Source organism: Chaetodon trifascialis, chromosome 9 (assembly GCF_039877785.1).
Source record: "Chaetodon trifascialis isolate fChaTrf1 chromosome 9, fChaTrf1.hap1, whole genome shotgun sequence".
Lineage (NCBI taxonomy): Eukaryota > Metazoa > Chordata > Actinopteri > Chaetodontiformes > Chaetodontidae > Chaetodon > Chaetodon trifascialis.
The window spans coordinates 5,719,887-5,732,425 of record NC_092064.1 but is presented as its reverse complement, the minus strand read 5'-3'; the positions used below and the strand labels follow the sequence as shown (position 1 = coordinate 5,732,425).

General features: G+C 41.6%; 2 protein-coding genes across 2 annotated transcripts; one reads left to right on the top strand and one right to left on the bottom strand.

Moving 5' to 3' along the window:
- Nucleotides 1-365: 365 nt before the first annotated feature.
- Nucleotides 366-3,133, top strand: tmem199 (transmembrane protein 199). The gene is made up of 6 exons (XM_070970681.1): nucleotides 366-795; nucleotides 1,262-1,335; nucleotides 1,635-1,724; nucleotides 1,925-1,967; nucleotides 2,078-2,190; nucleotides 2,507-3,133. The coding sequence occupies exons 1-6, from the start codon at nucleotides 612-614 to the stop codon at nucleotides 2,600-2,602; spliced, it is 600 nt and encodes a 199-aa protein (XP_070826782.1). The 5' UTR covers nucleotides 366-611; the 3' UTR covers nucleotides 2,603-3,133.
- A 2,372-nt stretch (nucleotides 3,134-5,505) lies between these two features.
- On the bottom strand, nucleotides 5,506-7,664 carry sebox (SEBOX homeobox). The gene is made up of 3 exons (XM_070970655.1): nucleotides 7,562-7,664; nucleotides 6,672-6,868; nucleotides 5,506-6,222 (listed from the first exon to the last, which is right to left on the bottom strand). The coding sequence occupies exons 1-3, from the start codon at nucleotides 7,662-7,664 to the stop codon at nucleotides 5,506-5,508; spliced, it is 1,017 nt and encodes a 338-aa protein (XP_070826756.1).
- Nucleotides 7,665-12,539: the final 4,875 nt, after the last annotated feature.

Genomic DNA, 12,539 nt, shown 5'->3' with positions numbered 1-12,539 from the left:
GACTGATTATAACTTCGAGATTAGGACAAAGACATTGGCATGATGATTAAAATACTTATTGATAATAGAAAATAATTAAGTATTGTGCAAGTATTTTTGTTTTGCCTCTCAACAAAATACTAGATCGCGCATCAAGCGTGTTAAAATCCCCACTCCCAACTTTACCACTTTATGAGGAGCCGATGAATGTACCACAGGGGCTCACGTGTACTGTAATACGCAATATTTGAATTGAATATGAAAGAAACATTATTGTCCGCTCGCCATTAACATCAACAGTTTAAAAAGATTATCAATAAGGTCTGACCATTTTTAAAAATGCGCAATTCAAAATACATTTTCACACATCTGGTCACGTGAGCGAAGACGTCATCGTGTCACAAGACAAACAACATGGCTGCTTATTTTGGTGTACAGATATATCTGTAGCAGTTGTTAGCTGTCAAACGCTGAACGTCAATGAATAATAATACTAAGAAATAGTGATATTAGATTTGGCTGTTTCATTTGATAGCATATGTCCACTGGCGCCTCTTGCTTCACTGAGAACACGCTTAACTAAAGACATTTGTGTGCTGCGTCGCATAAAGTCAGTCAGTCGGATTGAAGCCATGGCTTCGGTTTTTGTCGTCGGGGATAAATTCAGACATAAGGTTACGGAGTTAATAGAAAAAACCGACTCATGTCTGCCCCGGCGATTGAGAGAAGAACTGGAGGAGACTCTTGAAAAACCAGAACCAGCAACCCTGTCCTTCAGTACGGCCAGGAAACTCAAGAAACACCTCCAGGACACCGGTAAAGTCTTTAACACATGTAACGTTAATGTGTGCACTTATGATACTGCTGCTGTCTAAAGGAGATGTTTCCAAACATTTTACATGCATTTTAGTCGCATTGGTGGTTGTGGTGATAGAAAAGCTTTGCTAATTTAGACAGCAATCACTGAGGGCTGTTCACTGTTCATTCGGCTGAATAACGTGGATTGTATCTCTTAAGGACCAGAAAAGGCTATCAGTTATGCGACAGTATGTCCTGTTATTTCACTAATCAACATCCCAGGGTACAGTCTCATGTAATGTTAACAGTATTAAAGACATACTCTGTGCTCCAGCTTTACGAACCTGTGCTGAGGATGAAGAGTGGTACCAAAAGCGTTCTGACTTCATGTTCTGCAATAAAATGCTTCATACTAGCAGCCATGCTAGTGATGTGTAATAGTAATATGTTATGCGACACCTTCTCGTGGTTGTTTTTCCTCCAGGGCATCCTTTCTACCTGCATGAGTTGTTGGAGGATAGCTCGCTGCACCTGCCTGAGGTTGTGAAGCCTCCCAGAGTAAGTGAAACCATTAACATGAAACCATTGACATGCATTTGTATGCTTATATTTGTCCGACATGAGGCATCTACTTCAAATAGCATTAACTTAAGCTTAGATGTGATTTAAAAAAAAAAAAAAAAACTACCCAAAAACTTGGAATTTCTGCAGTTTAGCCATGCAGTCCTCTATAATTTGAGCACACTATGGGAAGAACAAAGCTTAATATAGAACCAGTGTCAGTGTTCAGTGCCTGATGGAGAAACCTCTGCTGCAAACAGCTGAAATTAAACTGTGACTTTTTCCTTTTGCTTCAGAACCCAGAGCTAGTGGCACGTCTTGAGAAGATCAAAGCCAAACTAGCCAACGAGGAGTACAACAGAATGACACGAAATGTCAACACTCAGGTAGGGTTTTGGATAGGTTAACGGTAAAAAATATTTATGTTTTTCATACTATGAGATTGTATTGTATATATATATATATATATATAGAGAGAGAGAGAGAGAGAGAGAGAGAGAGAGAGAGAGAGACATGGTTAAGGCTTTTTCAAATCAAAGATTCTCACTTATTTGACTGTGTAATAAATATCTGCCTTCGTCTTCAGGAAATCAGCCGCAGTGGGACATTAGCAGATTTTGGGCTCCAAGGTTGGTACACATGTACAGTTTGATATGGTATTACATTACAGTGCTTATTATATTACATTGCATTGAGAGTGAACTTCTCCTGTTCTGGGTTTTCCTTCTCTTTTCTCTAGTGCGATCCGTCAAAGCAGTGGCGGTGACCATATTCAACTTCCTGGTCACAGTGGTTGCTGCTTTTGCCTGTTCGTACATTGGAAGTCAGTACCTGTTCACGGACACTGCAGCAGTAAGTGAACATTTGATTTTACATGTATGCTACACACGTAGCTGCCACTCAGGTACAGCTGGCTACATGCAGTGCGGTCCAGTTGAACAGTTGCTCAGTTGCCCTGCCTTTGGAAAGCGTGTCATATTCAGTCATGGTGGACGGTGTCAGAGAGGTGCTCACATCTGTGCTGAGACTGGAGGTTGTATTTTGTGAAGTTTGTGAATTGGACTGTATTACAATGAAAGGTGGCTGTGATGTTTTCTTCTTTACATCGTGTTTGAGTTTGTGTCCTGCTAAATGTCACCTGACTTTCTTTCTGACACTTGTTTTCCAGCGAGTAATATCAGCTGTGATCGCTGCATCTGTTGTCGGGCTCGCTGAGCTGTATGTGCTGGTCCGGACCATGGAGGGAGAACTAGGGGAACCATAGAAGCAAAATCAGCGACCTGTTGCAGCCCTCAAACCAGAACTCTGGTGACCGGACCAAGCCTGCTGATTCAGAACAGACTTTTCTCTCTCCTGTGGAACTCTGTGGAACTTTTTTTTGGACAGGAAAATTGATTTGATATTTGTGTGAGGTTGCTGAGAATTTAGAAATAAAGAACAGTTATAGCACTAAATTGAAGCTGGAACATTACAAGAATGAAAATTGGTTGAAAGTGAACTGATTTATTTGCAGCTGTTTTATGTTTCCTGTTTTTCCCAATCTACAACTACTTGTTTCCCCCCCTCCTCTTTCTCCTTGGCATTGCCCTATAAAAATCCATGTTTTTCATCAGTAACATCATCAGCACAAGTCATAAAGCTGATTGATGCTCTTACTCTTTTATCCAGCACAATACTGTTCAGAGAACACTCTGACTCTTAATGATACTGATGTTGGAATGTGATTTTTGTTAAATATTACTTGTTTTTTGACTGAAATACCTAAAATGGTCCATAAACAGAGGTATAAAATCATTACTTATTCATTATGTTTTTCTTACTGTCATCAACACAAACACTCCAACACAAACACATTTATTTCTCCAAAGACAAAAACCTGAGAGAGTTTTGAAAGCAATTTCCTCAAACAACTGGGCACTCTAGTTTTTAGCAAACCAGGAGGAACTCATGAGCTAACTAGCTTTGGTGATCCCTTTCTTTTGGGACCATCATCAGGTCAAAATTTGAATTTGTCCAACACTTTATGACCACAGCTCTTCAAAATGAATGATATTTCCATTAGCCCAGGTATTTGTGGTTAGTGCTAGCAAATGTTAGCATGCTAAACTGAGATGGCGAACATGGTAATCATTGTACCTGCTCAAAGCACTTCTTGAGTACAGCCTCACAGAGCAGCTGGCATACCTGCAGACTCTAAGTCTTGTTGGACAACAATGGAGCTTAATGGCACAGAGGAATAAGATAGATTGAGTTTTGGACAAAGCGAGTAAGTGGCCCTCGAGTTAAGCAATTTTGTATTTTGTGAAGTTGTTTATTTTCTTTCACTCTGTAGTTGTCCTTGTTTTGACTCCTCTGAATAATCCACCAGCTGTAGCGTCAGTTATAGCATTGTTGACTGATCTGATTTTTTCATCCATCTCCTCCTGACAGATGTGGTGATAACTGTCTTCTGATTTGTGATCACTGTATCTGGTCTGAAGTGAGTTACAAACCACCCATCACATTAAAAAACAAAGGATTACAGCACCCTGGAAGTACAGCAGCCATAATGGACGACTTTGCATCCTCAGAACAATAACAGTGTGTATCTTACTTGAAAACATTTCCAGCAGCTGACAGAAGATCAGTTTTCTCTGATCCCTTCTCGAGATATGAATTTGTATTTTTTGTAAAGTATCCGATCCTCTTCTTATTAAGTCCTTTCATATCAGTGGAAAGATTAAAAGATGTAACTACATCTGGAATACAAAAAAGTATCTTCCAAAGATCTGAGATTTGACACCCGGATTAAAGGTTTATTGAAAGATTATTTGGTATTAAAGATGATTATGATATGCCGAGATCTCTGTCCAGTGCTGGACGAACAGTGTGCAACTGTCTGTCATATTTGCCTCTGTATTATACCTCTCATGTAATATTTCAAAATTTAAATCCAGGCAGAATTACAGAGCCTGTAAGCTGATAGACCCTGAGCTCTGGCTTTAATTTAGTTCTTATTTTTCTTTTTTTTTTTTTTCCTTCCCTCTGTCCATGTAACCCTCCTGATACTTACAGTACAGAGCATGAAAAAAAAATATTTTGACTTAGAAAATAATTATTTCTGTCATGGTATCTTACCTCAAGGAATGATTTTAATCAGAATGTTTTGAAAGATAATACTCGTGGGGTCGCAGCATTAAACAAGCCACAGTTCAGCTTAGAGCAGGAAAACAGGAGCTGTCATCTGTGAGAGGATCCATGTCAAGTACACCAGTGATTCCACTGTGAAGACAAGTTGCTTGGTTACTGAGTTTATGAGCTGCTCTACGAATCCTTCCATCAGTCCTTTATTTATGTAGAAAACATCAAAATGAGACTAGAAATGTGCACAAGTGTCTTGAGACCGTTCCACATTACATAGTTCACAGTTGCTTTGGCTCAGTTTTCAACTTGCAAAACTCTGAACACAGAACGTTGTGGCATGTTCCTCATTTTGACCCTGTGATCTCACTTAACACACAGTTTTGAATTAGGCAATACACCACACGGCACAGTTATCAGGGCGTTACATATGTTCGTTACTAAGATAAAAATGTGCAACTTCAGCAGAAGTCAGTATTTGAAATAATATAGAATGACTTGAATGTTTTCATTGTATTTATTGGGTGTGTATGGCTGTAAACATACTGTAGATGATGAAGTATAAAGTCTGCTTTTAAACTACAGTCAATCTTTGACTCATACAAGAGAAAACATGATTGTGCTTCACTGCATCAGTTCAGGGTTTCTGTTCTGTTTGACCACAAAGTTTTTATCACTCATAGATCATCTACACACATGGAGCTACAGGAGTGCTGGAAATCACTAAATCACCATTTACACTCCCAACAAACACTCAACACTGAAACTGAACCAAAGCAAGTGTAAAATATTGTAAACTGGGATGAAACGAATCAAATCAGTCCCCAACACACTGAACAAATTACTGGAACATACTAAAAAAACAGGACAAGGACAAACCAACAACAACTTGAAAACAACCCTATAACATGTAGAGGTTAGAGGAATGGTCAGCTCTGATAACACAGGGCGGATTCAGACTCACGAGGCGTTAATAAATAAAATAGTGACACAAACTGAAGCCCCAGTATTAATATTCCACACTGCTCGCGCTCACATCCAGACTGATCAGAATTCCAGAAAGTTGGTGACAATAGCAGCATTGTAGATCAGGTCTGAGATGTAGCCCATGGAGGTCTGCGGTCCCATTTGTGGGTGGTGGTGATGGTGGTGGTGGTGGTGGTGCGGGTGGTGATGTCCTTGGCCCTGAGTTACTTCCCAATACACTGGCTGAGGATGTGAAGAGATTACCTGGTCTGCAGAGGTGTGACCTCCACCTGTAGCGCTGCCTCCATACATGGGCTGGTGAGTCCCAGATGGAGCCATAGTCTGGGGTTTGAAGTTCCTGAAGGCCTGGTAGGAGCGGGTGGAGGCAGAGTGATGAGGCTGCCTATTGACTGGCTGAGGGAGAGAACCTGGAAGAAAACTGGGGAGTGCTGGTGCCAGGTGCTGCCGCGGGTGGTGCTGCTCCTCCTCCCAGAAACGGGACTCTGAAGGCTTTGAGGGACCCAGTGTGGGCTGCTGGTGGAGAGATGAGGAAGGTGGTGGCGATGATACGGGGTTGCTGTAGATTTGGATCCAGTCAGAATACATTTGTGGGCCGTCCTCACAGGAGTGTGTCTGCTCTTGTCTGAATATGTCTGCCAGGGTGGTTGATGCAAGGAAAGCAGAGGTCACAGGCCCAGGGGAGGGATCAACAACCCCTCTACCCCCCAGGACAGGCTTGGTGGACTTGGGGAGTCTCCCGGTCTTGATGCTTCTGGCTCTTCTGTTTTGGAACCACACCTGTAGAAAATGGTGAGACTTGTCATGTCTGATACACCTTTGCTGTACTGGACTGCTTCTGTTCAAATGCAGGACTGGGTCAGGTCATTCTTTGTGAAGCAAAAAAATGAAATAATGAAGTGTTCCTGACCAAAAATAGCTGGAAATATATATTTATTTATTTATATTTATTATATTCAAACAGGCACTGCCATATGGGATTACAAAAACAAAAAAACGGCCAAAAGCAATGACAGGAAGTTGGAGGGAGAACCAAAACAAAGGGAGGACCCTGTAACAAATGGTCATTCTGTCCATTGTTGACACACTGATTCTTCCCAGCTAATTAGAGTTTGGCTACATCTAATAAATTACAACACTGGCCTGTAATCAGTGGTTCAGCTTTGGATTTTTCCAAGGGCTTTGGGGAGTTTCCAAGCTGAAAGCAGCTCCCAGAGCAGCAGACTCACCTGTATCTTGCTCTCGGGCAGGTGTGTGTGCGCGGCCAGCCTCTCCCTCAGGGTGATGTCCGGGTAGGGAGTCACAGCGAAGGCCTGCTCCAGCTCAGACAGCTGGGCTCGGCTGAAGATGGTCCGCTTCCTCTTCCTCTGGCCCTCCATCAAACCGGCGGCCCTGTCTGACACCGCGCTCTCAGCCCGGACATCTGCTGATGAAAGACACCATCCACATCAAGATTCATGTCAATGACATGAAATAAGAAAGAATAGATGAAGAAAGAGAGAGCGTGAAAAGGTGGATTGTTTTGATGAGGAAAAACAAACAACAACAACAAATTCAGTTTCGATTTAACTGTAATTGTAAATGCAATGCAAATGTAGGCCGTTAAAATAAATTCCCAAACCAGGGCTGTTGACCAAAACTAAACTGATTACAATTTTTTTTTTTTTTTTTTTTTTTTTTTTACAAATTTTATTGTTCAATTTTCGTTTATTTTTTTAATATAATTTCGATTCATTTTTTGTAGATTTTCATGTAATGTATTTTGCTTACAGCCTAATATTTACAGGGTTTTGTTACATGTTTATATTGGCTTATAGCACATTTCTTTTTAACTTTTTATTTTATTTCGATAAGAATTCGGTCGTTTTCATTTCTGCTGTGATTTTCGTGTCCTCTTTGCCCACTGAAATGTCATATTGAATTTACTAAACCGAATTATTTTCATGCGTACGAGTATCATGGTCGCCGGCCATCCAAATGTCAATGAATTCAATCATTCGTTGACATTTGCTGTGGTTTCTTGAGTGAAAATGATTACAGGAAACAAACCATGAAATGTATCAAGGACATAAAGATGAACGAATAGAGCGTTTATTCCTCTAAATGACACTGAACTCACCTTTACAGTGACCCTGCTCTCCAAATAACGCCTTCAGATCCATCATGTCTGTCTGCTGGTTCTGCCTCCGTAGAGAGAAGTCTGAGTCCATGAACAGAGCCATAACTCCACGCAGAGACACACTCACACACACACACACGGCTGACAGCTGAGGAGGAGTGACCGCTTCTTATAGCCGCATCAGATGAGACACCCACCCGCCAGAAAGTCCAGGTGTTATTCACCTCCGCCTCTAATCTGCACGCTTGTTTTTCTGCTGCAGCGCATTGTGTGATCTTCAGCTGCTCTGTCTGTATTTGAAGAGTTTTGGGGATGTGGCGTAACGCAATGAACTGACCGACATCTGCATTCAGTGTTTCTGTTGTCCACAGATATGTGGTTTTTGTGTGACGACACTGATCGACTGCATGTGGTGGCAGGACGTTACTTTTAACCTCATGTAAAAAGATGCCAAATTTCAGTGATTTAAAAAATGTTATAAAATAGACCAATAATTAGTCAGTGAACGAAACAAAGGGATCTGAACCAAATGTCCCAATGACAAAGATTACAGCAATGTAATGATCTAACATTTTTTTTAAAAAGTGAATTATTCCCCAAATTTCCCACGTAGGTCAAATTTAATTAGCTAATGACACACTGATTTCAGTGATCGTTGCATGGTTGATCAGCCTTATTCCACTTCTCTATTCGCTGATGTGTACAATGATGTGGAGCTACTGTATGTGACACCACTTCTCATTTGCTCGAATAAAAAGTTTAACACTGACAGTAAATTAAATGCATGCTGGCAGGCTACACATGTGTGTAAAGTGAAAATAAATTGTTCAGGAGGACTTCATGAAAACAGTAAACAGTTCATGCTGGGATTATCCAGACAGAGCATCACACTGTAATTCAAGTTAGAATAAAAGAACACGTTTATCTCTGTGTGATGTCACATATTCATTTTCTTGTCTGTCGCATTGAGCCCTTTGTTTAAAGTCAGCTGGTCATGAGTGCTCAGATCGGAAGACAGATGGACTGTGCTGTATGAAGGTATGTTCTCTCTATGCTGTAGTCAGACTGATTGCTGGCACCAAGGCTCACCAAATTACTCTGTGATGGTGACAGAGTCTACCAGCTGCTGGTTTGGGTTTAGCAGCAATCAGCTGACTCCATGTAACTGTTTTCTGTTGGATGTGAGGGGCTGAAAACACTGGCCATGAGGTCCCAGATCATTACAGAGGGGACACACTGGACAGCTATTTTCAACACAATATGGACAATCACAGTGATGATATACTATGATATATAGTGCATACAAGGCTTTTCTAACCATATGCAGAACAACACTATTGTCGCTATCCTTGTGTGCAGCCTAAAGATTGAGAGTATGGTTCTAGTTTTTCAGTTTTAGTTTTAAGATTTGAGTGATTAATATTTTTGTTATTTCTTGGGAGCAGCAGATCAAGCTGTGTTAAGACACAGCCAGGGCAGCGTCTTTGCCAAATCTGTGCCAGGATGCTCCACAGCTGAAGTGATCAGGCATATAAAGGTCTGTCTATTTTCAGCACCTCGTACAGATTCTGCTACAGAGTCCATGAATTGCTCATTCACATGTATTTGATGCAGTGTTGTTGCAATCCTCTCTTCAAGATGTGCAATTCTCTCAGTCACTCACTCACAGTCTGTGCAGATCACTGATGTTGCCATGTTGCCTCCGTCCTGATCCCAGATTTCCAGTCACAAACACAGCAACAAGGCTTGAAGGTCACACTCACACAGTGCAGAGAAATAATAAGAGTGATAAAAATATGGTGGTCGCCTTCTGTTTCTTTCATGAATTTAAGTCCCTGTGATTTGTAAGTATCACACAAGCAAAATTACAGCTGTAAATTAAATTTAGTGAGTAAAAAATGAAATATTTAGTATTTGTAGTTTAGTAGAGTAGAAGTACAAAAGATATGGACTCGACTACAGTACTTGAGTAAATGTCTGGGTCCCGTCACAGACCTGCAGCTCACGTTTTAAACAGTAACTGTGACGTTCTCACGATGTTTCCTGGACCGTGACCACATCATAGTTGACACATGCAGATGTTTTGGCGGAGAAAATAATCAAAGTTAAAAAGTTGACAGTGAACATAATATAACCATGTTGTTAAAATCTGAACACTTTGATGTTCCCTGGGTTTCTATCATTTGCAGAAAGCACTGGCAGCACCTCCAACCCCAACAACAGCATGGGGGCTCACTGCATGGTGACAAGAAACAAGAGGAAGGCCTTCACAACTCTTGAGTCACCTAGAAAAATGAGAGGGGTGACTGCAAACCCACCAAGGTGCCAGTGAAGGTTGTGACAGCGACTGGCACCAAGAGAGAGTCCAGAAGAACAACAGAGACTCCCAGAAAGAAGCAGAGGGGTGGAACCACTGACCCCAACACTGACACTGTTTAACCTACCGAGGTGTCAGTGGAGACTGAGAGTCAGACGGAGGCCAGTGCTGAGCAGCTGTCAGCAACAGGGACTCCCAGGATGACGAGCAGGGAGAGCTGCTGTGACCTCTCCTCCAGCTCCAGCAGCTCTTCAAGCTCCTCACAGAAAAACAGGAGCACGTCTGATTCAGTCAAAGCCAGCACAGGTAAGCTGACAGTGTGTATGAGAGAGAGTGTGTTTGTATCTGAGCACATACAGAAATCCTGTGCACCGTTTAGCCTCAACAGTCTGACACACAACCCCTGTGAATCTTCAACATGTTTTTCACACTTTGGTTTTTGCACTTAGAAAACAAACAAGATGTAACATGTAAATGAATGAGCTTTAGATGTGCTGGAAGGTGGATTTTCTTACCTTTGGACAGTGTCAGACTGGCTGTTTGTCCCTGTTTCCAGTCTTAAACTAAACCAACCTGCTACTGGTGGAAGCTTCATATTTACCATACAGACATGAGAGATGTATTGAACCTGTCCTCTAACTCCTGGTAAGAAAGCAACTGATCCTGCATGTGATTTGAAGCAAACCATTATTAAAAAAACAATTAAAAGCACTGATTTCAGGCTTGGCATCCAGCCTAGAGAGGGTTCAGATAAGATGTTCTTCACCTTCACTGAGTAAAACATCAATCTATACTGGAAATCTGATGATTTTCCAGTAAATATTCCATATCTATTCTCACATCACTCTGACCACAGTGCTGCTGATTCTGTCCTGCAGGGGGCCATCAAACATCAAGCACATCCCTAAAGCAGATGAGAGCAGAAGAATGGTGAGTGATTTGATTTGATGTCTCAGCATCAACTGTTAAAATCATTGTTTGTTACTTTGATGTTAAACACACACCAACACACAACCATGTCTATGATGTATCCTCTGTCCTTTAGGTCATAAATGGGGAGACACACTTGGTGCCCACTCAGGTGCTGCTCATGCAGAGGGCAGCAGGTGGACCAGCATCTGCTGCTGTGTCCTTATTAGAGTGGTACGATCTGGACCAGGAAGTTCTTCTGGTCATGGAGAGACCAGTCCCCTCCATGGACCTGTTGACCTACCTGCATAACAACGATGGTCCCCTGGAGGAAGACCAGGCCAAGGTACTGAAGCTGGGGGGAGCATGTGTCTGTGTCAGTGTCTGGAGTTCTCTGAAACTTCAGTACAACAGACAGATAACTTGCTCATCCTTCCTGACATACAGTCAGTTGAAAACAGCACAGAGAATATAGTTAATGTCTGACCTTCACAGCTTCATTGATTTTTGTAAATATGTGATTATTCTGAATTAGTCTCATGATTGGGTATGAAAGGGGCATCCTTGAAAGACTCAGTCATTCTCAAACAAGGATGGAGCGAGGTTCACCACTGTGTATAAAGGGTGTTACTACATGGGGTCGGGAACGCTTTGTGAAACCATTTGTACCCTGTCGATTGCAAATGATTACCACAGACATTTAGCTGAGCTTAGCACAAGCAGGGGAAATAGCCTAACTCTGACTTCAGGTAACACATGAACCAAACACTATTCAGATCTTTTATCATTTAGCTGCATCAGGTACAACACAAACGTGCCTTTGTGTACTGAACAACATAAACGCTGTCAGTCTAACAAACTTAAACAGAAGATTATACATACACACCTATTCCAGCAAGAGCCCTCACTTGTGAGTAACATTGTGAAACAGTGGCTTTGGTTCAGTTTAGGCACCAAAAACACCTGGGTTTAAGAAAAGCTCAAAGCTCAAAAAGGCTTTCTGACATGCGGTTGTCATTGTGAAGCAGTTAAACAAATAACTTGCTGAGGTTTAGGGAAAGCCTTCAATTTTGATTTCACATGGACATGAACTCTGGTCCCCTGGGTGAAAGACCCACCACTCCACCCCTCTAAGACGTTGTAGGTCTCTCTGCTGCCTCGGATAGAACAGTTACCATGAACATTTAAAGCTGGGCAACACACGCTTACGTTACATACAATAAATGGTACCTTGTGCATCTGTATGAGACAGAGAAGGCCATGACAAAGTGCCTGTATTTGATGAGCTGGGAATGAGATTGACTCTAAAGTGGAAAACCCGTGGGAGCCCGGCTTAGCCACACACAGCTTGTAGTTGTATGTCACTGAGGAGAGGCTGTGTGGTCTTTCAGTATTAGTTCTGGCCCTCAGCATCATTAGGGAAGGCCTCAGTGTCCCAATTTCCCTTTAGGATTAACAAAGTACTCTTTATCAATAAGTAACTCTGACTTCTTCTCATTCAATCTTGTGGGTATGAATGTAAGTTACAGTAAAAAAACAAAAAAGAATAAGGGTAGAGATTGAGAGATTGGAGATTCCAGCTCATAAAAGTCCAACAGGATAAACACTATATGAAGTATGAGTAATGATGGTCTGGACTTCTGTGGCATTATTTTAAGCACGTTTGGATCAAAAAGTAATACATGTAATCCAAAAGTAACAGATGAAATGTGCAATGGAGACAGACAGTCATCGAGTTTACCTCCAAAATCA

What these genes read in the sequence shown, in the direction of transcription:
- tmem199 (XM_070970681.1), top strand. Translation starts at nt 612, where the DNA reads ATGGCTTCGGTTTTTGTCGTCGGGGATAAATTCAGACATAAGGTTACG. An exon ending in AGGTTGTGAAGCCTCCCAGA is followed by an intron (nt 1,336 to 1,634) that starts GTAAGTGAAACC and finishes CTTTTGCTTCAG; the next exon opens with AACCCAGAGCTAGTGGCACG. An exon ending in CACGAAATGTCAACACTCAG is followed by an intron (nt 1,725 to 1,924) that starts GTAGGGTTTTGG and finishes CTTCGTCTTCAG; the next exon opens with GAAATCAGCCGCAGTGGGAC.
- sebox (XM_070970655.1), bottom strand. Translation starts at nt 7,664, where the DNA reads ATGGCTCTGTTCATGGACTCAGACTTCTCTCTACGGAGGCAGAACCAG. An exon ending in AGAGCAGGGTCACTGTAAAG is followed by an intron (nt 6,869 to 7,561) that starts GTGAGTTCAGTG and finishes GTCTTTCATCAG; the next exon opens with CAGATGTCCGGGCTGAGAGC. An exon ending in TGCCCGAGAGCAAGATACAG is followed by an intron (nt 6,223 to 6,671) that starts GTGAGTCTGCTG and finishes CATTTTCTACAG; the next exon opens with GTGTGGTTCCAAAACAGAAG.